A 23,715-nucleotide genomic window follows, 5' to 3' on the forward strand; every position below is an offset into this window, starting at 1 on the left:
GAGAGTTGGTGGTGAGGTCGACAAGATGTGTGCTCTCACTGGCTCTCCCAAGCAAATGGGAGCTCCAGCAGATGCAGTAATAATGAGGATAGTTTTCTACATCATCATCTGAACTAGTGGAAGGAATCATGAGTACAAATCCAGTGTAAGGAAGAGGAGAGAGATCTTTGGCTGTTCTGCATTTATCAGGAGACTTATTTGCCTTGTAAGAAGGAGGGGGGAGAAAAAAGAAAAAGCAGTGTTGGTTTTTCCTGCGACATGTGTACACAGCCACGGGCAGTGCCTGTTATTTCACTTGCAAACAATTTCCTCTCCCTTTTGTTTATTGATGACAGAACACATTCCAGCCAGGTACACTGTCTCTGCCCCAGCACTTCAAAGGAGGTCAGGTTACAAAGGCAAGCACCATCCAGCAGATTAAATGCGGGAGGGGAAGGCCCATGGGATCTCAAGTGGAGGCTGCATGCAAGGAAAAAGCCCCGAACATGCCAGCAGGAATAAAGATAAATCCCACTGCTGCCTTTTTGGTGCTGACCAAGCTTATCCATGGGAGCAAGGAAGCCCAAACCATCCCAGGTGCCCCCACTACCGCCTACATCCATACAAACAGCACTGCGAGAGCAGCACGTTACCCAAACCCTCCACAGGATCACACATGCCAACCTTTTGGCTTCCTCCTTCCCAAATGTGCCCATGCTGCATCTCAAACAAATTGGACACCTGCATGCCCAGGGAAAATTGTAGGTGGCATTTTGGCAGGCATTGTGGTTGGCACGAGGATGTCATCACTGGGTGGTACAGATCCATCTATCCTCATTTTTCTAGATTTTTCTTCCTCTAAGCCTCTTTCTAGGGATTTTATGAGCTTATCTGTGACTTAGAAAAGCTCTCTGCTGGACGTAATGAGTTTTCAGGTCTCATTTCTGGCCAGAAGCAGGTCCTGAACTCCGAAAATGTTATCCAGCACCTAAATCAAGATGCTGGTGTTAGAATGCGTACAAACTCAAGATGAGAGGTTTTTGTGTCTCATGGCTGGATCAGCCATGCTGGGAGGGAGACCAGCAGCACAAGCCAACAGGGCCCAGTAACCAGTGGGGAGGCTGGGGTATAACCGAGAGATGGCCATGTGGCCTGGGACAGAAAGCAGGTGACGTGGGCTGATGCTTGCCGCTCCCATGGTGATCTGAATAGGCTTCTCTGGAAATCACTGATGATATCCCCCCATGACTCAAGGATGGGCAGGGTCAGGGCTGCGCCTGCACGGTGAATCCCGATTAAATACACCATTCAAGTCTGGGCAAATTGAGAAACCTTTCCTGCAGTGGCTCAGAGGAGCCGAACTAGGGTTTGGGTGATGCCACCACCATGTCAAGTCATGCCAAGGGAAGGCAGTCCTGTGACTCAGCACAGCCCAGGCGGGAGGGACTGGCAGGCTGCAAGGCATTAATGACGGTTCTTCTTCGTTTTCGGAGTGCTCAGCTTAATGAAGCATGACTCAGCAGCTCCTCCACCCATCCCGAGCAGGAGCTACCAGGGCTGGCCTCATCCTCCTCCCACCCGGCCCATGTCCGTGGCAGGCGTGAAGCCGCAATGACTCAGGTCACCCCATCCTTTGTCCCAGCGTCGCACCGCACTGTCCCCAAGGCCACCAGGCAGGTGAGCTGCACGGGGCTCGTGCCACCGCCATGCACGTGAGCCCAGCTCCTGAGCCCTGCCCAAGGGTGACACAGGGACAGGGACAGGGAAGAGGAAGAAGCATGTACTGGGAAAACAAATTTCTGCATGGCAAAATGACCCCTCATGCCAAAAATTGTGCTCTGAGGGACAGCAGAGGGTTTAATTTTGATTTTTTCCATTAAGTTGTAGCTTGTTGGAGGAATATTTAAACTAGTTATCACTCTTCATGAAAACTTCACCTTATTCTCACTCTATGTCTATTTACCTTTTACCGTTTGATTTTATTTTTGCAATTAAATTGTGTTGTTTTTTTTTGTTTGTTTGTTTGTTTGTTTTTTGACTATTTGTTGTACATTAACATTTCTTTTAAATAACTTCCTTTTTTTATTTATCCTGAACTGATTTCCTTTCAATGGATTTTGGGTTTCTCCCTTAGGATTAGCACAGTAAAGCTGAGAGCAGCACAGCTGTGGCCCAAGTCAGATCTGAGCACCAATGTTTTTTTAGGCTGCACCAAAATTGAAACGAAGCCATCGCAGAAAACAAAGTGTTTTGCACTAAAGATCTTCTTTCAAGTCAGAGGGGCTTTCGTTTGGATCAAACAAACCCTTCTGAAGTGGGGGAAGCTCGGTAGATCCCTATCTGTCCCTCCCCTGGAGCCCCGTCAGCCAGGATGAGCTCTTCCACCCTCTGTCCTCTCCTGCCCACTCTGGCCAGTGCCAAGTGCGCCAGATGCTGAGCAGAGAAATGAAAGTGGGCACCTTTGCTCTCTGAAGCACTGTAAAAGACAAATGTGCCCTGAGATTTACATTTTCTGCTCCTCCTTTATTCCCCCCCTCCCCCAGTTTTTGCTTTAAATCTGTAAAACCAGTTCTTTGTCCCTTGTGCCTGTGCATACTGCTGGGGCTGGCGATTAGCATCGCTGTTGTCTTTATTTCCTGTATAAAAATGATGAACTGCCCAATTAATACATTTATAGTTTAAAATAATGGCAAGACAAGGTACAGAAGAGGAGGCATTTTCTACCTCTGCATACAAATATACAGTTTTGCTTTGGAAAAGCTTGCCAAAAATGAAGAATTTAACAGTAATTGTGTTTCACAAATAAAATAAAATAAAATAAAATAAAATAAAATAAAATAAAATATCCCAAGTTAAAAATTTGTGTCTCCGCATACCTTTAGACGGTTTCAGTCACCACTGCTGACCACACAGTGACAGCAAACTCACGCAAGCACCATTCAGTAGAGAGATCTTCCTCTGACAGGGCAGATTTATCACTAGGATGCAAAAAGCTCAAAATCATGGATTGTGTGTTCAGGTCATTTACTGTGACAGCAAAGACCCTTCCCTCCCCCCCCCCCCCCCAAAAAAAAAAAAAAAAAGCAAGGAAGTAACTCATTTGCTCCCTTTCAGTTGCCCTCTCAGCTTGTTCCCATTGATATAAAGTGGATTAACATTGCTTGTGTGCTTCTCCCCCAGGTTGTGCAAGGTCTGGTGGTTGGGAAGCTCAGTAAGCACTGCACAGAGAGGACCCTGCTCAGGCTCAGCATCCTTGTCTTCGCCGGCGTGGGCCTGGGCATGGTAAGGCTTGGTGTAAAATCATTCACGGTGCCTTTCAATAACGTGGCAGGCAGGGGCCTGGCTGCCACCACTGCTGCTGGCAGTGCCACCGCTGGCTCTGCTGGGCAGGGCTCGGGGGGGGGGACCAGCAGTCCTGGGCCACTCTGCAAACACGGCTGTGCTCAGCAACGATAAAGAGCACTGTGAGTAATGGTTATGGGGATTAGGAAAATAATAATCCTGCACAGAAATTCGTAAGTCCATCCTGAGTCACTGGATTTGCATAGAGGTCCTGCCTTCCGTCCTCAAGCCGCTGCGTTTCCTGAACAGCCCAGAAAGTAAATGCAGATTATGGGGAGAAAAAACATTGCAGTTGTACCCTGCTGTGAGACAGAGAAGGACTGTTTTCTCATCTTTCCGGGCCTTTGTTTTGCCTAATTCCCCCAAGCTTAGAGCATCTGGAGAAGGAGGCAGCAAGGAAATAATTCATCTCCTCCATTTGGGGACAAGCAGCGTCACCCATCACCGGTTGTGTTGGTGTGGGAGAGAGTCGATGCCAACCCCAAACGTCAATCGGGAAATCGTGCTGACGTGGGCAGCTCTGCTGATAATCACGTTCACTCAGATAAGCCAGCTCTGCCCAGGGCAGTGAGATGCTCAGGAAGGGTCTGTCTGGTCCCTGCCCACTGGCATCATGCCTTTTGGGCTGGTGGTGGTATGCCCCATAAAGTGTGGCCTAGGGGTGGTTTTGAGGGTCTCACCACTGGGGTTTGGCCTTGGGTGGGAGCAATTATGTGGGGCCAAGGTGGAGCTGGCCCACCCTGAGATGTAAGGATCAGCAGCCAAGAGCAGGGCAGAGGGGTGATGGTGGAGTAAAGGGCTTTGTTGCACCAAGGTCTCACTGGGAGGACTGGCAGCTGTTGAAGGTACAGGAGAAAGCCTCGACAGCAGAGCAGACTGGAGGCACTCACTCAGCCAACTTTGTTGGATGTGGCGTATGTGTCTGAAACCCATCCAAAACCAGCGTGGATGGGACACATGAGCTCACAGGCAGCAATGACAGAGCAGCAAGGGGGTGATTTGGGGAGGGTAATTCCCATATGCCTCTGGAGAGACAGCAGCACAGGGGCCACAGGGCTGATGTGGCTGCACAGGGAGGGGAAAGCGGGGAAGGGAAATGGTTGGTTTGAGAGCTGGCAATTACACCATGCCTGGAGGGCTGTGGACATCCTGACAGCATGGCCCGGGGACAAGGGTCAGCAATGACTTCCCACAAGAGCTATTCATAGGCAAATGCAGCAGCCATCCTTGTTGGGCGTGCAGTCCTTATTAAAAAGCGCTCTGTTGTGTGGTTTGCTGCAAAAATATCTATCTCTGGGGTGGCTTTTTGTCTCAAGCAGGTCCCAAGCACAAGGATGACAACAAAACCCCAAAGAGAAGCAGCAAGGAAAAGCAGCTAGCTGTCCATACAAGAACCTGCAAAACTCACCCCCTTTACATGAGGCGGGCTGAAGGGATTTTGGATGGGGGCTGCCGGTGGCTGCAGACACACGGGAAGAGGCTGGAGGATGCTTGGCAGCAGTGGAGGGAAGGGGTGGGCTGGGAGCCCTGCAGTCACACCTGGAAGAGGGAGAGCAGGGCAGGGTGTCTGGCATGCAGATGCCGGCAGCGCTGCGAGCCGAGCGCGTGGGCAGGGGTGTAGGAGGTCTTGGCAGTGTTGATGGGGAAGTTTTTTCGCTTTGTCTCAAGGCATGGCTGTGCCCCGTCCTGCCTCCTCCCCTCTGGTTCCCAGGCGCTGGGTTTTGAGCTGAAACTCCTGGGTCTGCCTTCCTTACTTTGAAAATGGCCTCAGATCTGGCTGGGTGGAAAAGGCTGCTGTCTGCTGGGCTGCAGAGGAGTAGTGGACACCAAGTTCCACCTGACCTCATCCTGCCAAAGCCCAAGACAGCAAGGAGACATTCCCCAGGATCTATGCACAGCCATGGGTCTGCTCTTTCCTGGCCATTTCCTTAAGCCTCCAGCCTCCAGCCCCAGGACACTCCTTCAAGGCAGGGGAATGTTAAAGCTGTTTTTTCCTACAACTGCCATGTTGTCCCCCAATGACATTTGCCCTGGCAAGGAATTAATCTCTCCCCGTCTGAATGTTTATGTACCAAATACCTGTTCCTCTGCTTTTGTTCACCAGTTCCTTAAGCAGGAGCGCCTAGTTCTTAACCAAAACGTAGGCAAAGAGCCCCCCCAAGGAGAGAAACCTGGCTGTGTACAAGTCTAGAGGGGAACTAGGAATAAACCTCAGTATTTCCAAGTCATTAGTTAGCGATGGCTCTGGGCTTCTCCATATTCTGTAGCCAAGAGGCACAGACCAGTTTTTATGAGTGAGAACCCCAGAGAATGAAACCTCTGGCTGGGCCGGTGACTGTTCCAGCCACAACAACATACCTCGAGATGAGGCTGAGGGCAGGAGACTGGCAAGGGAGAGGGAATTTCCTTTTCATGCCCCAGAGAAATCTATTTATTTGACCAGCAGGGCTGAGAGCCGCTCTAGCCCCATCGCTGAGGGATCCTTACCGCTTTTGTTTAAGCATTAAACTGCTGGAGGGATGTCTCCACTAAGAATATGTGCAATAACAAAATCATTACTCTCCTTAATTATGCTCGCTAATGTGCGCTTATGGCCAGAAGACCTATTCCAGATTACTGAATTCGGTGAATTTATTAGTGAGGAAGCAGGAGAACAGGATTAGAAATCCCAAAGGTACAGCATTACATAATGCACCGGGTTCATTTATTTTGGCAAGCTTAGTTTGGTTTTAATTACTTATGATAATGAACCAAAGTGCCTTCTTTAGGCTGTTTTGTATAGGTAATGGAGGCTTCCTGAAGTACGCCGCATGCATCTGCTGCTGAACATTTCCTTAGGACTTGGACAAATGACAGAAGACCGGGGGGAGGGTGTGGGGACGTCACTAATTCCCAGACACTAAAAATACCCGCGGCAGGACTGGAAAACGTGCTGCCGGATTACAGGGTATCGTCTGCTACTTGTGCTGCATGCTTGGAATAATTTCCTGCACACAAATGCTGGGAGGCGGAAGACCCTGAAATGGCCAAAGCCAGACTGTCATAAATCAGTTGGGGCTCTCCCAATTTACCTAAAAGTCACAGGTTTGGCTTGTGATGTTTTTCTGGATAGTTTCTTGCTGCAAAGTTGCTTTTTTGTGCTCTCTAATGATCTGTGGTCCCTTGTGTCTTGTCGCTTAGGCCCTGATGAGGACCGTGTGGCATTACTGCATCATTGCCTTGCCGCTGGTGTTCGCCTTCAGCATGCTGGGCACCATCACCGACAGCATCCTCACCAAGGCTGTCCCCTCCTCCGACACCGGTAAGGCTCATCAGAGAGATCAGACAGGTCTTTTTCCACTCCCTTTGCCCTTTTTTGGGGGGGCCCATCAGGCACTTCCCAGCTCATGCTCCAGCTCACCACAGGGGATGCCTGATTCCCCAGTAAATCTGGCTGCATTAGTTGCATGTGGTGGGGGTCAGTGGAGGGGTGAGTGAGTACTGGTGGTGCTAGCACAGGATGAGCCACAACAGTGTTGAACAAGCATCCCACAGCTGGTGCACCCAGTCCTACCCTAGCTGCTGCCATCAGGCTCCAGGGTAATGTTGGCTCTGGACCTTCAGTCCTGTTTGCCCTGCACGAGGTGAAGTCCGTGGCCTGATAGACCTCACTCTTTCAGCAGCTATTTCCCCAAAAAGCTGACACTATCCCCAGCACCATCATCCCTAATCCCTGACTCAGTGCCAAGCCGTGTGCTATGCTTCCAGCCCCATGTGGTCATTGCCCCACTCCACTTTTTGGCCACATCACTGCATAGAGTTACTTTATTTCTCTGTACAAGGGGTCTGAAATGCAACAGTAGATGCAGAAATCTTCACACCCGCAATTTTTCATCAGTCAGCTGAGGAAATATGGCTGTGTTGTTGCCATGGGAGCCTTGCTGAGTTTGCCCCAGGATGGAGCAGGGTTAACCTGCTGCAGTGTATTCTGCTTGTGGTCTTTCACAGTTTGCTCCCAGAGCTCTGACCATCAGGTACCCAAGATTTCCTCTGCTTTAGCTGAGCCTTTCTGGGCCACCAGCCTTCACCCTTCAGCTTCACTTGCGGCTGTCTGACCAGATACCTTCCCATAGGACCCAACTGAGAATTGGCTTTAGAGTCTGCACAGCCCATTAGTGAAGTTTATAAAGCACTTTTAAGATGCTTCTGGATGAAGAGCTTTTCTAAACGTCACTCCAGAAGTTTATTTGTAGAGCTGAAGACTGCCTCTACTACAAATGCTGGAAGCCCACGATTTCCAAGCGTGATGCTTCTACCTGGGAGAAGCTCCTAGACCATGCAGAGACAAGGTCTGGGATACCCCAGCCCCTCTGCATGGCGAGGAAGGAAATCTGCTGCTTCACGACTTGGAGCAACATTCAGCGAGGAGGGAGAGTAGTGGAGGAAGGGCACCAAAGGCCTTTGGGGCATAAAGTAAAGCTGGAATTCATCCAGACTCTGCTCAAAGGGGCTTTGTAAAGAAAAACGGAGCATTGCTCGGCTTTTAAAGCCCGGAGGCTAGCATCGGTCAGAGGGGAAAATGGGTTTAGTTGCCTCACCCTGGTCACCGCTTGCGTATGTTGTTACGACAGGACGGGATGGATGATCTCTGCACAGAAAGGCAGGATGGAGACAGCCCATGGGGTGGCAGGAAGGCGTCTGGGGACCCTGGGATATGGGCTCTAATGTGCCCATCCATTCTGGGCCGATAATGTGCCAAGTGCTCCTACAAATTACAGGCTCAAAACTGTGTACGAGGAGGAGGCATGCTGCTGGCACAGAGGATCACAGCAGTGGTGGAAAACTCTGTCTCCTCCAGCCCTTCCTGCCCCTCACCCTTACAACAGTGCCTTCCCTCACGGTGTTTCCCAGGGAGGAGGCATCTGCTAGTCTTGCGCTTGTTTTGGGCGCATCCCCAGCGAAGGCAGGAATGCCTGACACAGCAGAGCCGCGTCCTCGCGAGCTGCCTCTCCGCGGCAGCTGCGGCGGTGACGGCGTGGGTGTCTCTCGGAGCAATGCGGCTATTAAGATGCCTGCCATCCGTCGCAGGCCGTGGGTGGCACCACACGAGGGCTGCTCCACCCGTACGGCAGCTCGAATGCGGCTCCTTCCTCTGCCAGCCTGAAACTGGCTCTGCAGAGTGAGCGTTTTGGTGGTGTGCTAGGAATCGCCACTTCCCCAGGGGCGTGTAAATCTGGGGATTCTCCTTACAGAAAAGTCTCTCTTTCATTCCCTGGGGTCAGCCGTGCTGTTTTTACCTGGGGCTGGCAGAGGCTGGGAGGACTTTGCATTTGGCCAAAGAGAGGCCATGTGAGGAGTTGGAGGTCGGGCTGAGCTGAGGATGGGGTGTTGCAGGACAATCGTTTGTCCGCCCTGGCTAGACACTGAGTCACCCATCCTTGTCTCCTAGCTCGATGTTTCTGCAAGGAAACAGAGGCCAGGCAGTGGCCAGAGGACGGCACCATCCCTTGCACCCACCACCCTGCTTCCAGGCCCCATCTCAGGCCACTCCTCCTGAGGCTGACGAGTCCCACTGAAGGCAATGGAGTGGAAATGATTTCATTCATTTCCCTTTGATTTTTTTTTCCCTCCCCATCTTCAAAGGCAGGAAGGGAAAATGTTGCGCCGCGTGCATGTGCCATTCAGCTGTGCGCACGAGCTGGTGGGAGCGCAGCCCCAAGCCAAGGCAGGCTCGCATCAGCACAAGCACTCCTTGTCCCCCCGAGAATGGAGGTCTTGTTCCTGCCTGAAGGAGGGGGGAGGTAGGAAGGAAGTGAAGCAGAGCATCACTGCCTCATGGTCCCGCATTTCACAATTTTATTCACACATCAGGCGCAAAACCCTAGAAGGAGAGCTTGCAGTGAGGCTTGGCCCCCCAGGCCCCCCCAGCTTTGCCTTGCTGGCTCGGAGGCGGCTGCTCATGGTGCCCTGATCATTAAATGAGGCCATGCTATTGCCCCGCGGGCATCAGGCTGATCCAGGCCAGCACTGTCATCTGAAGGCGGTGACAGGATGTGAGCTGGAAAGGAGTGAGCAGGGAGGAGGGACACGGCCCCGAAACTTGTGGGAGGAGAGGCTGTGAGAAGGTCCGGGGTAGGAGGTGACTGCACTGGCCAGGTCTGGCCACATGGGAAGGGGTAGTGATGCCAGGTATGGGAAAAAAGCAGGGGAAAAGCTAGTGGAAGAGGAAAAAAAGGGGGCAGGAAAGGTACAGAAAGATGAGATTGCTGTGATAAAGAAGGTGGCAAGCAAGCATGTTTTTTGGCAGAGGTGAACAAAGTGATGCAGACATGGTTTTTGCTGGTGAGGTGACTCGTCACGGTTAAAGGTCTGATGTTAACTGAGATCCGTCACGTGTGCAGCGTGGAAATGGAGCGAGGGCTGAGATTTACAGTGTCCCAAAGCTCCAGGGCATCCGACACGAGGGATCTAATTTAAGCCCATTAAATAGAAATTATCTTTCTCAGCAGTGTGTTACAGAAGTGCAGAGAGAGCCCAGCCTTTTGAGAGGATGGATTTCAGCTCAAAAAAAAAAAAAAAAAAAAAAAAAAAAAGGAAAGGAAAAAAGTGCCTCCTCAATCATAAGAGCCAGTTTGGCAATTGCACGTAGTAATTAGTTTAATTCAAATACCTAGAGGGAAAAAAATAATTGCAAAACCTGCCCAGAAAGTTTGGTGGTTGTGGGATTGTTCCCATTGGCAAAGGGTCAGGTTGAGGTCCCACCCATCGCTGTGTTGTTCCCATGTGCAGGAGGAGCTCAGCAGCTCTTCCAGGGAGACTTCCCTCTCTGCGCACTATGACTACGCCCTTGGTTCAGGCTCATTGCACAAGTATTTTAAGCATTTTTGATAAAAGTACAGCAGTCCTGGGGCAGCGTTACACCAACACCTGGCTGCCCACCCTCCCTCTGAGCTGGGGGTTGTTCCTCCATGGTCACCCACTGCTCTAAGCCATGCTAGATATCACACTGGTGTCCGCTTCTTGCAAGCAGGACAGCATCCTCCCCTCTCCTAGGTGTTGCTGGCATGGTGTGGTGATGGTTCAGTTCATGTCTTGGTGGAAAATTGATGCCAACAGCCTACTAATCACACTGGGGTTAAGAGAAATAATTTAAAACAACATTTCAGAGCAGTGTGTAAGTTCCTTGTACAGCTTCCCCTCCCTCCCAGTGGTGTGGGCTAATAATTTCCTGGCTGGATGGGCATTGTCTGTTCCCCTGAGTGTGACAGCCATCCCGCATGAGGACCGCATGGTCAGGAGCCCAGCGGGTACAGGGGGCCGTGGTTGCATTCCGTGAGATGTCCTGGTGGAAAAACCTGCCTTTGCCCAAGTGGAGGTGCTTCCCCTTCCCCTGGGCTCTTGTTAACCATGCAAATGTGCAAGCTGCTGGAAGGAGAACCGGCCGAGCCAGGTGAAAGGCTCCCATTTCCATCCAAATTGAAACATCCGCTCTGTTCGCTCTGTTCGAAAGGGTGTGGGGGGTTAACCTCAAGGGGGTTTGGTCTCTAGCTGTGCTTTTAGCTATTTAGTCTTAAAGACATAGTTCGACCTAAGTTTCTTGCTCCTGATAAGCTCTCAAGAGCAGTATTATGCAAGAGAAGAAATGGTGATTGCTGCTTGGTGGGATGGGAGCCTCTTGAGTACCCACTGCTGCTAATCATGATATCAGAAGACGGTGTGCTTCGCTTTGGAAGGCGTCAGTGTGCTCCTAGAAGCAACATCTCCGTCCCCAACCTGTGCTGTACTTGGCAGCCCAGTTGAGTTCAGGAGCACCTTCCAGTGTCCAAAGCATCCTTGGACCCTGGCTAAGGTGGCGGTGAGCATCGGTTTGCCTTTTGGGCAGCATTACGACCGTCTGCATCGCGGCGGCAAAGAGCTGAGCTGGTGGAAACTCGTCCCCATGCCTCCAGGAGGCCTTAGACTTAACGAACCCTAATTGGACTTCTATAAAGGAATGCGAGAGATTATTTGAAGCGATTTCCTACCGCTGCAGGGGGAAGGCCAGCAGGGACAAAGGGGCTCCTGCACACCTCCTTCCCAAAACTCACCCTTGCCCTGATGTGTGCCTATCTCTGCTGTCTCTCCTAGGTACCATGCTGGGGATCTGCGCGTCGGTCCAGCCCCTGACACGGACGGTGGGCCCAACCATCGGCGGTGTGTTGTACAAACGATTTGGAGTCCACTCCTTCGGTTATTTGCAGCTAATTGTCAATATTGTGTTGTTTGTTTACCTCTTAAAGAGTAAAATCCCTCTGAGAGAGCAGAAAGCCCACTGATTCAGATACACCAAAGCTTCCCCCTTACTTTTCCCATAGCAATAAAGAAGACAGTGGCATTGTGCTTTCTTTTTGAGGCCACAAATGTGGAATAAAGCACTTTCAACAGCTCCTTGTGTTTCTTTGCCCTTGGCACAAGAAAGACCTGACATCAAGGCCAGCAGCAGGCAGACCGGCTTGCAATAGCAGGGGGCCGCGTGCCCCACAAGCTGCCGCTGCCATTGCAAACACTCAGCAGCAGCTCCCGAGCCCCAGCTGCTCTAAGTCAGCATTCCTGCGTTGGATTCGCGGAAACTGAGGGGATTAACAGCCAGCCCCTCTGCTCGGTTTGGGCTTTTTTTTTCTTCCCTCAATACTAACAAGGAAAATGGGGGTAGAACGCACTGACATTTGAGCAGCAGTGCATTATCACTCTACTAACCGTGCCTCTGTTGTGCTTATGTTAGAGGGGGGCCAGGACTAAAAGCTTTCAGATGTTGTGGCCAAATGCTTGCTATGTCCACCATTAAAGCCTGGGAAGCCACGATGGTGCATGAGGCTGCTGGTCACAGCTGCCAGCAGAGCATGAAGAGGATGCCTGGCCCTGCTGTGGCCCTGACCCTCCTCCTGGAGTGATTTTTATTCCCTGTACTGAGCCTCTCTTGCTCTTACTACAGGCTGCTTGTAATTAAATAGCTTCCTCTACTATAAACTCTCCTGCAAGAATTTCCTGATACTGGGGGAGGGGAGGGGAATTACCCAAATGAAGCGATCAACTTTCGGAGCATTAGTAGGGAATACTTCGCTAGTGATTATTGAGCCTCACGAGATAAATCTTCAATAATTTTGTCCCCAAAAATATATATATAAAAGAGCTGTTGCTTGATCTATGGGCTCTGTAGGAAAAGACCATCTTACTCCTTCCCAGGTAATTTAACTTGACCTAGGCACCGCGTCACTGCAGGCAGATAAGAGGAGAGGAGTTTGACTTGCTATGTTGTAAAGGTGAGCAATCCTGTGGAGCACCAGCACTGCATTAGGCTGAAATCCAGGTCACTGCCCCAGCCCAGCAGGAAGCTATGGGACAGCAGGAGGAAGGCAAAGGGCATTAGGAGTAGGCAGAAGCATTTTACAATTGCAGGGAGCTCTTGCGCCGTCTTTAGCTGCCATTACTCAATTACATGGGAAAATGCTTCCGAAAGAGCCCTTACCGAGCACGTGGAAGGCTTTTGTATTTCCACTGCTGGCCAGCCCTGGCCCTCAACATGCTTTTCCTCCCTGTTCTGAGATACAGACGGGTTACCTCAAGTTCCTCCACCTCCCACTGCCCAGTCCAGGCCACCAAAATGGTGCTTGCCCGCTCCTTTCAAGCCGCTGCCCACACCACAGATACGCGTCCACAAAAGTTACTGCACCACAGACTATAGTAATAAAAAGTGAACATTTCAAGTAATTTATTTGGAATGGACATATTAATGCAAAAGCAATATTAAGACGAATAACTGCCAAAAGACATTCATCAAAATAAATACAAATATAGATACTACAAATAATTTAAATTGTGTTTAACACCACCAGTCAGTGTTGAATCTTCCTTGCGTCTCATAAATAGAAGATAATCGTTTGCGAAGTCGTGCCACTCAACACACGTGGACGCCTGGCTAGAAGTCCTGTATGGAAGTCTTTGGTTTTTCTTTTTCAAAATGCATCTCAGGCAAAGCTTGGGGCTCTTTGCTCAGCAGCCTCGACAGGCTTGGAGAAAACCAAGCTGCTTCCAGCTATCTTCTTCGCTTTCCTTCATTGGTACCCTGTCCCATTTCAGTCCAAGACACTTGCTCTGGTATATCATCCAGCGGCATGCTCTAAGGGCAGCGAGAGAAAGCAGGTTAGTGAAACGCACTGGGTGGTGGAAATAGAAAAATAAAGCGCTCCCAAATGGGAGGCAGCGTCCGGCCCTCATCGCATGCTTGGGGGTTTCCATAGGGAACTCTGCGTGGAAAGCATCGCAGAGTGCCATTTCTGCCCTGGTAGTCCCTCACCACCCGCACCCACCCGAAACACCCGGCCTGGAGGGACCCGGCGATGCGGGCAACCCCTTGGCAGCCAGACAGAGCGCAGGGGGCTCAGGCTCACCTGGGGCCGTGCCGGGCCGTGCCGGGTGGCGGGCGGGGGGCTCAGGGCGCCCGGGCCAGCCGCCGCTCCTGGGTGCCCGCCGCCTGCTCCATCTCCTGGCGGCTCTTGAAGTCCTGGATGGCCCGCTTGTTCTGGAAGTCGATGAGGGCCATGGTGATGGAGGCGTTCCAGCAGCTCTGGTCCGGGCACCGAAAGTCAATCTCCTTGCGGTCCTTGGTGACAATGGTGAAGTAGATGTACTTGCCCGTGCGCTCCACACAGTCCACCTTGAGGATGGAGCCGAAGCCCAGCTCCTTGCCCTTGGCCCGCTTGTGCCCGTCGGGGAAGAGGCTCAGGCTGTCCTTGGTGAGCACCACCAGCTTCTTCTTCCACAGCTGAAAAAGGCTGTCGCTGCGCTTCTCCAGCTCGCCCTCGCGGATCACCTCGGCTTGCATCTTCATCCTTTCCCCTTGCTTTTCTCCTTCTTCCCTCCCTCCCTTCCTCCGCGGCGGCTGCGGCTCCTCCAGCTGTGGCTCCGGCTGGGGCTGTGGCGACGATGAGCGAGCCGTGCCGCTCAGGACCGATTTATTGCAATGAATCAGCGCCGGCCGCCTTCCGGTGCCTCCCCCGGGGAGCCCGGCCCGCCGCCCCCTCGCCGCTCCGCCTCCCGCCCGCCCCCCCCGGGGCCGCGCTGCTCCGAAGCGGGGGGGCCCTGCGGAGACCCCACCACGCTTGGGTGCCCACCCCGGCTCGGCCGAGTCCCCAGCTCCTTGTTTTTTTGCGTCGTCCCCTGAAATCGCCGCCTTCGCCCCTTTTTTTCACCCCCCCACTATGCTAAACCCACTCCCCCCCCACTCGGGAAGGCTGCGTGGTTTGCCAGCCCTCAGCCCCACGGGGCAGGGACTGAAGCTGGGGCTTTAGGAGGCGAGGAGCAGGCAGCAGAAGCGAGCCCACCGTCCCTTCCCCTAGCACCCCATGAGTTTTGCCACCCTCTTTACACCCCACTCCGCTTCGCCCAAGCTGGCATTGCAGCAAGCGGCAACCTGGGTGGCTCACTTCTGCCGGGTTCGTGGCTGCCTTCAGCAAGGGAAAGGGTCCATGGTGGCATTTTCCAGACAAATGCCATTCTGGCCTGTAAAGCAGCAAAGTTCCTGCACAAACGACCCCTTAAAGAACAAGGGATTTCAGCTAGGTAGGATCAGAGCTTGATCCTAAGTTGAAATTTTATTATTATTTTAAGTAGGGCTCCCCAATGCACCAGGGAAGGGTCTTTGTGTGCAGGAAATGGGACACCACTTCAAAAAGAGACGAAACAGAAAAGGCAGCAAGCCGGGAGCATACAAGGAACATCTGGAGGAAAGCTCCCGGTTTGGAAAGCTGCAGGACGTGGCATGTTTGTGCACACCTTGCTTCAAAAGGTCCAGAAAATTGAAAAAAAAAAAAAAAAATATATATATATATATATATATATATATATATATATATATATATATAATTTGCTTTTAAATGAAGCTCACATCTGTGGTGCAGGGTCAGCAGCCCGCTTTGGTGTTCGTCTTCCTGCTTTGGCTATCACCTAAGCAATCTTCTGTACTCATCCATCACATCAAAAAAATCAGAGCCTCAGCTGTCACAGCCTCCAGCTGGTTTGAGCACTGACCAACTCAGAACACTGCTGGGAAAAAAAAAAAAATAAAAAATTGCTTACAGTGTAAAGAAAGGTTCTTGCAGCACTGGGACCCTGGTTTCCAACGTATGGCCACTATAAGAACTCTCCCCTTTTTATTAGCATGGGCTTGCTAAGTGGATAACCACATAAAAGGAAAGCCCAGTGCATTAAAATACCTTAATTCTACATGTATGTCTTTGGCATGGTGACCATGCGAAAACTGCATAAAGCAGGTCTTAATACTGTTTTGCCTTTACTGAGGCAGAGAGCAAAGCAAAGGTGACTCCAACTGACCCCAAACCAGGCAGCAAAATACAATCACGGAACATTTCCTATGGGAGCACGTGTCAGGGAAGAACTGAGAGCTTCGGAGACCTCAGAGCATCCTGGCCTGGGAAAAAACTCCCACAGCTTGCACTGAAGGAGCACAGCCCTAGCCCTACCATGTGCTGCAGTGGCTGGTCTTTGTGTAGGAAAAAGCAAAAAGCCTATTGCTTTGCTTGGGAGAAAGGAAAGAAATGTGCATATTGACTCCTTTTAAAATAACACAGGTTAATAAATTAAGTGAGGAACTCACAACGAGTTTACAGTGGAGGGCTCAATTCATCTTCAGCGCCTGGAGAGAGAGTAAGAAATACAAGGCATGATCTTTCCAAGTGTCACGGAGCGGCTTGTGCACATATGGGTCTCCCTACTCTTAGAATAAAACTAAAATAAACAAAAAATAAATAAAAATAAACAAAAATAAATAAAAATAAATCAGTTGGCAGTGCTAAGCACTGGGGAGGTAGTGGGGATGCAGCAAGGCAGGCAGCATGGGCAGCTCCAGGGCAATGCATCGGCATTCACATGCCAGAGCCTATTTCCACGTGCCCATCTCCCACTTTCAGCGTTCAGCAGAGATGCTGCTACCATCCTTTGCATCACCCTAAAGCAACTTCTGCTTTGGTAAGAACATTTTCAAAGCCAACATGGCACAGAGGTATGGTTTCAGCCCTCTCCCAAGTGATGGGAGGGTCGCTGGCTCTGCCATCGTGTGTGTTTCTTAATTCAGTGCATGCTCCAGACCAGGGATTTTGCTCATTGTTTCAGACTTTGGGGTTTCATATGCCTCCCCACTGGCCTGATGGCTCCCTCTGTGTTCAAGGGATGGGGCTCATGCTGAGGAAAAATGAAAAAAAAAGGGGGGAGGAGGGGCAAGGGGGAGGCTTAGTTAATTATCACCCCTGCAGCTCTCCCCACGCACCCTTTCATGGGGTCTTGAGTGGGATGTAGCAATGCACCCAGCTTGCCCAGGTCAGGATCTGCCCCCAAACACATCAGCCCTTACTCATGCTCTGCAGGGTATCAGCATTTCCACTGCTGTCATGCTGTTATTCCCATTGCCACTTAACTGTAATTCCAGAGATGTGCACATCCCTGGCCTGGTGAGAGACCACCAATTCAGCTGGCATTACATCTCAGCAGCAGAAGGAAGTGGAGAATCGAGGCCATATGACTTTTTTTTTTAATTATAATGATTTCCTTTTATTTAAACATGACATCTGTAGGGGGAAAAGAGCCTGTTTACAGGCTTGAGGTTGTAATCCTGCCAGCTGAAGTCAATTAGTAATGGAGAAACATATGCTCTCGCATCATAAACTGCTGCCCTCCAAGTTTTATTATTTCTAGGAGCGGAGCTCTATCCACAGGCTCCTATAGATTAGTGAGTACCAGGTCCCCTGATAACTTGCATTAAAAAATAAAAAATAAGCTGCAGACTGAGGGTCTGGGTTACTACTGCAGAACAGTTGTGAGGAGCAGCATTTCTTCATGCTTTTCACATTTTTTTCCTTTGCTCATTTTTTCACATGCTCATATTCCTTACTATATATATATATTAAATAATATATATTTATATATTTATATTATATATTATACATAACTTACATATAATATATATTATATATATGTATAAAACATATATATGTGTATATATATATAATGAGAACATTCCACAAGATACCCATGAAAGTCTTGCTTACAGTTTCTTACCATCCTCTCCCTTCACAAACCTCCTGGGACCACCAGCCTCCCCAACCCACCCTGGAAAAGTGCTGGGCACTGTTCCCTCTGTGGGGAGGACCCTGGAGGGGTCTCAGCAAGGCAGACAGAGGCCACCAAGGCAGCTTGTTTAATGATTGCAGCAAATGAAACGCAGCAGGGCTGGAGCTTTTCAGCTGGTTTGGGGGCTAATTTAAACAAGGGCGGCAGAGGAAGCATCTTTGCTCAATCTGTGAGGAGACTTTTTCATGCTGTACGCAAGCCATGTATTAATCAGCAATATCACGTAGCCCCTGTTGCTTAATTTACTAATATTTATCTGACTAAGACTCTTTTTTCCTAAGCAGCTTGAAAATGTTTCGTCCAACTGACTCAGTGTGTTACCACTGTGTGTTGTAAACTGCCATGAAACAATCATGAGGGGCTGGGGGAAAAAAAAAAAAAAAAAAAAAAAAAAAAAAAAGCAGTCATTTCCAGTAATCTGGTCCTTCACTGGGCTCCCAGGGATGCATCCAAATAAGGGTGCTCCAACTCCAACTTGGGCACTGTAGGTCAGCGTAGTGGTTAGAAATGTGTGTGTTTGTGTTTATTTCTCTCCAGCAGTCATCTTCCTGGACGTGACCCTATGTGGAGCACGTTCTCAGCTCCTGGACATCACGTAGGTGTTTAGTCTGGTTACAAAGGGGAAAAAAAAAGTCCCCCAAAGACGTTAGCCGGTCTCTTGAACGTTGGTCGTGTTTCTTGGGTCCTACCACCTAAGACACGGAACTTTGAATCTCGTCTCAAGCCCATGTGGGACCTGGATTAGGCCTGGTCTCCAGATCACAACTACCTTGAGATGTTAACCTGCATTTTGGGGGAGGACCCAGCCCCATGGCCTGGCTGCTGGGGACGGGTTGTGACTCAGTACTTCCCAGTAAATGAGGATTTTGGCTGAGGGCGTGGGAACACCAGTGGCTTTCCAAGTGCTGCCCTGAAATACACGGTATTTACTGGCCCCTTGGAGTGCCACAGATATTTGCTCATGTCTAATGAGCTCAGGAGATGGTTTAGGCTACGGCTCATGATTTTAAAATGATGTGATGTTCCCAAGCCCTATCCTGGCAATATAAATATTTGGGAGATCTTTATTTTGCAGCAACAGTGATAAATGACTGAGACCTCGGCCCTGATTGATGCTGACACGCTCATTTCATACTAAGTCTACAGCACGCACTTACAAATCATGGCATTCAGGCTGAAATAGCCAGTTGTGCTTGCAGATAGTCTTTTATTACCCTGAGCTACAGCACTAGCATTTACTGGAGATTACGAAGAACTGGGCCTCGTAGTAGTAAGAAGGGAAATTGAAGGTCACTGCTACCAGCAACCTGCCCTTTCTACTTTCAGTGATAAGGAAACTGCCTTTGAACCATCTCTTCCTTTTTTTTATCTACCTGGAGAGATGCTTCTCATAGGAAATCCACCTGGAAAGAGCTTCAGCTCTGATATTTTCTCTGGCATTTCTCACTCTGCCTCTTGTCACACACAGCGCTATGTCCCAGCCCTTTTGCTGGGTGATGCTGGTGCTCCTGCTGCAGGCTCTGTCCGCAGGCTCCAGCTGTGGGCATCAGCCCTCCCGAGGCCGTCACCTGGCCATGGTTCAGGAGGAGAGGTGCTGGGGCTGACAGAGCAGCACATAGGTGCATCCACAGATGCCTGTGCAAGTGGGGAGGAGAAGGACATCCCCCCAGATTCGCTGTCTAATGAATCATTGTATTGAATATCAGGAGTTTATTCTCCAGTGTGGAGGCAATTGCAAAAATGCCAAACCCTTTGGCCAAGCAAAGCCACTTGGAAATGACCTTGAGTGTGTCCCACTTCCCCATGGTGTCCCTGTTGTGTCACCAACAGCCCCCCCTCCACCATGCTGAGGTTATACAGACGTGACAAAGCATCGCAGCCCAGAAAGCCCCATAATGGAGACAAGGACAGAGTGAGACGTGCTCCTGGAGGCACTTCCAACAGGTCCAGTGCTGACAAATGTGTAGGAGTGGGATGTCACCACCCCACGTCACATCTGAGCCTGGCGTGTACTCCAGGTCCCCCCCCCCGGCTGTCCTGCCTGCCAATGAACGAGCTCTGTGCTTGGCGCATCCTCCCAGACATGCTTTTTGCTTTTCTCCATTTTTGTTTTGTTTTGTTTTGTTTTTGGACCAACAGTGAGTAAACTTTAAGGGTAAACATTGAAACGCATCACAAGCTCACTGAACCAAAACATCAGCAAGCTCGGGGTGGGGGGGATGATGATGAGGTCACTTTACTGTCAAGATTTAGGCCACTTCCCGTCTCCAGCCAGGCTGGGGAGTGATCACAAACAAAACCCTCAAGCACATCATTCCCAGCAGAGGCTAGGGGAGTGGGGGATGGGAGAGCTAATGTGACCTTCACCTGCTGCCTCTTCCCTACTGCTCCTCCCCGACCCAGGCCCATGGCCAGAGCTTCATCAGCATGGCCTGTGGTGGCCAAGGAGAGGATGCTGTGGTGAAACTCGTGTGGTGAAGTGTAGTCCCTCTTTCTATATATGTATTTACATTTATATATATATATGTGTGTGTACTTTATATGTGTTTTCTATGTATCAGCTTCAGGAGCTTCAAGGAAAACCAAAAACCATGGGAGAAAAAGGAGAAGGGGCATCAGCAATGTGCATTTCTCCAGTTTTGTTTGTTTTTCCCAAAGCTCACGTGCTGCTGATTTATGTTCCTGCTCCAGACACCAGTGGGGTGGGAATGGGGTGGGTTCAACAGCCCCGAGCAGCAGCAGTTGGTGTGCATAAGCCCCAGGTGCCACCCAGTTTGCACCCATCGTTTGTGTTCGGCATCATAAGAGGGGGAGAACAGCAGCCCACCTATCACTCCAGTTAACCGTTCCTAATGAGGCCACCTCATAAAAATGGACTTGCTTTTCCTTCCCATTGGTTACTCAGATCCTCTCATGTTTGAATGCCCAACCCCACCTTGGCAAATATTTGAAGGAGGTGTCACAGCCCTGAGTCCTGGGGACGTCCTGATGCAACTCATAGTGGGCTCAGGGCTGGGACTGGAGAAAGTAAGCGATGAGCTTTGGGATGACGTTGTGCTCCTCCTCGCAGTCCCCATGCCACCCAGCTGAGTCATGAGGTGGGAAAGGGAAAATGTAACTCATAAAATGTTGGGGAATAGTGGTTTTGTTTTTTTCTCTCATCTTTGGTGGCAAAGAGAAGCGAGCTGGCAGAAACATCTGTGTGTTTTATGCTGACTTTTGTAGCCAAGCACAAGCCCAGTGACCTGGGTGGCATGGGGCAGGGAGCCTTGGCTGGGCTTTGCTTGCCGGGGATGAACTGAAAATAAGCAGCCAGGGAAGGCAGCACCTGTGCTGGTGGCAGAGTCTGGCCCTGGCCCTCTGCCACCTCTCAATCTGGTCAAAGTTCCTGTGGGGTAGGGACTGCAGCCCCGGTGGGATGGGCAGGGAGGGGATCCATCACCTGGCCCAGAAGTAAGGGAGCTTTAAACACAGAAACTGTAATATCCTAGAAATCCCTCAGTGCTGCACAGTCCAACACACTGGGCCAAATGTTGTAAAAGTTTAGCTATTAACCCCAAATTAGCAGCTTCATTTAGAAGAGGTTTCCTTTAGGGCAGCGCACATAGGGTAGAACTGAGCTGGCATTACTGCCTGCAGTGGGTTCAGTCCCAGCTTTTCGGGAGATGCTGTAACCAGAGGGGTTTCTACGGCAAGGATAAAATGCTGCTAATACCACATTTATAATAATCAATAATTAATAGAATTATCATGCTTATTAATTATGTTATTAATATACCACTCTTAAATTATTGTTGTTATTATTATTGAATGTTGCAACTATTGAGAATTTATTCAGGTCAGAGAGTGAGGCCGAACACTCCGGTCCCACTGGCTGGCCAGCCTTCGGAGCAGGGAAAAAAAAAAACCTCCGGATGGAGCAAAAGAAGTTAAGGCTCTTGGCAGGCAGCAGGGATGACTCAGGCATTCCTTCAGCCTTAGTGGGGCAAGAGTCAAAGTCACAGAACTGGACGGATTTCCCATAATTGGACAACCTTCGCCAGAAATGAACACTCAGGCTTGCATCAGCAGCGGCGAAGGCTGTGGCAGAGGTGCGGGTGGGACATGGGGCTAAAAAGTGGCTTTCAGTGCGAGTACCAGCATGGGCAGGACAAGGTGGTTTGGGCAGGGATCGAGCCTGGGCACACCTCCGTGACCATGTGTGCTGGCTTATCCTGCTTTGAGATGGCCAAAAAGGAGTAAGTGGACAGCGAGAGCAAACCACCCCTGTGTCAGACATAGTGCCAAATAAGGTTGGAGGTTCTGACATTAAACCCAGATGGCCCAGGGCAGGACGTTTCATGGCCAAGGCCTCACAGGACACTGAAGAGCGAAGCTACATGAAAGTAGGAGGAGAAAGGTCTAGCTTCAGTGCGCCCATCTCCTTACATCTTCCCCACGAATGGTGGATGGAGGGCCCATTGGTTGCCCTGCCACTTCCAGGATAACTCATTCCCTAATTCCAGCCTTCCCTCCTGGCCGGGCGTTGTCTGCCACCTGTGACAATGTCCAAAGGCACTCTGTGGAGCTTCACCACCCAAGGTTTGTCTAAGCAGCCTATCAATCAGCGCCATTCAGCTCATGGCACCACCAGCAATCATCATCAAGGCCTGTGCTTGGTCAGTGATGAGGGAGAGCAGCAGTCACCCTGTGGTCACACCACCCTGGGACCTGGTCTTTTCGGGTCCAGCCGCCCCGTGAGCACATTTCTTTGCAGTGTGACAAGCCCATGGCCCGGCCTCGCCTTCTTGCACAGCCCAGAGCTGATAAGGGAGGGAGCGTGCCCCTTATCTGTGGTGACTCAGGGCCGCATTTCCCCTCCGCTTGCATTTCAAAGGCCGGCTGCCTCCTGGATGGGAAAGCTGCTAAGTGTTGACCGAGGCCCGGAGGAGCTAAGCCACACCTGCTCTCAGAAATCCCCTTTTCTCAGGAACCACAGCCTCCGCTCAGCCTCTTATCGCCCACCACCACTCAGAGCCTTTCTCCCCTGTGGGACATTTTGCCTCAGCCCTGCTTATAACTGAGTGGTGATTACTTTGGTACAATTATTCTGGAAAAATGAATCCTCTCATATTGATAGTCGCCACGGTCCCACGGGGCACTGTGTTGCCATGGAGGAGAAACAGCCTCCCACAGGCAGTGTGCGCCCCGTGAGTCACTGCGGCCACACCGTGATAGGAGGAGGGGTGTTGAAGCCAAAGAAAAGTGCCCCTGATCTAGCAACATCTTCATCCACAACATTATTTCCAAGGTAGAGACTGCTCCCAGGACATGTCCTCTCCCAGAAGCCATTTATTTTTATATACATGCACAGGGGGCAGCACCATGGGAGCCCAGGACTGGGTCACCAACATGGTGGCCACATGTGCTGAGAACATCAGGCACCCCATGGTGACTGAGGTCCCATTTCTCTGGGGGATGCCCAGCAGATTGATGGGCTGTGGGGCACAGGAAAAACCTGTGATCCAGCCATAGCTGTAGAAGATGCTGGAGAAGACCTCAGGTTGTGCACAACAGGCTGCAGTCGACAAATGCTGTGGGCACTGAGTGGGGGAGGAAGCTTTTCTGGGGAGCTGGTGGCAGGCAGAGAGGAAAGCAGGGGAGGTTTTATCCGCCCCAGCCTTCCAAGGGTGGAGGCTGCTGGCTCGGCGCTGGCTGCTGGAGCCAGCCCAGCTCTCACATGTTGCTTCCATTCAGGCTTTCTTTGAAAAAAAAAAAAAAAAAAGCAGGTTTCACTTCTCCTCGGTCAGAGGAAAGCAGCTCACTCGCCCATCTGGCACGCGGCTGGGGCGGCCGATCAGCAGAACCGGCGTGACTCAGCCCTCCCACGCACAGCCTGCGATACGGCCCCGGATATATTTGCCGAGCAGGTGAATCAATCATTGCACAGAAAGACCTTGGACCTTGCTTCCTTTCATTTCCTTCCTTTTTTTTTTTTTTTTTTTTTTTTACACGTGACCGTCCCTGGCTCCCTCTTTGGGGCTGGTGCGAGCCACCCCGGCGAGCCGCCTCCTCTCCGCTCCGTGCCTGCGCTGTCGGCATTGGGGAGATGGCTCCCACCTTTATGTCAGTGCCAGTTGGTGCCCGGGGGCCCCAATGAGCTCAGCACCCTGCAGCATGTGGGCGCACATCCCTGGGAGCTGCCAGCCCGGGAATAAAATAAAATAATTTAAATAATATATATAAATAATAAAT

At 50.7% G+C, this 23,715-nt stretch overlaps 2 protein-coding genes across 3 annotated transcripts in view; one reads left to right on the forward strand and one right to left on the reverse strand.

Moving 5' to 3' along the window:
* SLC67A1 (solute carrier family 67 member 1) overlaps nucleotides 1-11,725 on the forward strand; it is a 56,689-nt gene extending 44,964 nt beyond the window's left edge. For both annotated transcript variants that reach the window (XM_013099802.5, XM_013099801.5), the window contains exons 8-10: nucleotides 3,160-3,261; nucleotides 6,502-6,622; nucleotides 11,428-11,725. In XM_013099802.5, the coding sequence (XP_012955256.2) occupies nucleotides 3,160-3,261; nucleotides 6,502-6,622; nucleotides 11,428-11,615 (411 nt within the window). In that variant the 3' untranslated portion in view covers nucleotides 11,616-11,725. The remainder of the gene's footprint in view (nucleotides 1-3,159; nucleotides 3,262-6,501; nucleotides 6,623-11,427) is intronic.
* A 1,299-nt stretch (nucleotides 11,726-13,024) lies between these two features.
* On the reverse strand, nucleotides 13,025-14,281 carry PHLDA2 (pleckstrin homology like domain family A member 2). The gene is made up of 2 exons (XM_005019781.4): nucleotides 13,728-14,281; nucleotides 13,025-13,456 (listed from the first exon to the last, which is right to left on the reverse strand). The coding sequence occupies exon 1, from the start codon at nucleotides 14,165-14,167 to the stop codon at nucleotides 13,769-13,771; it is 399 nt and encodes a 132-aa protein (XP_005019838.2). The 5' UTR covers nucleotides 14,168-14,281; the 3' UTR covers nucleotides 13,025-13,456; nucleotides 13,728-13,768.
* Nucleotides 14,282-23,715: the final 9,434 nt, after the last annotated feature.

This window comes from Anas platyrhynchos, chromosome 5 (assembly GCF_047663525.1).
Source record: "Anas platyrhynchos isolate ZD024472 breed Pekin duck chromosome 5, IASCAAS_PekinDuck_T2T, whole genome shotgun sequence".
Lineage (NCBI taxonomy): Eukaryota > Metazoa > Chordata > Aves > Anseriformes > Anatidae > Anas > Anas platyrhynchos.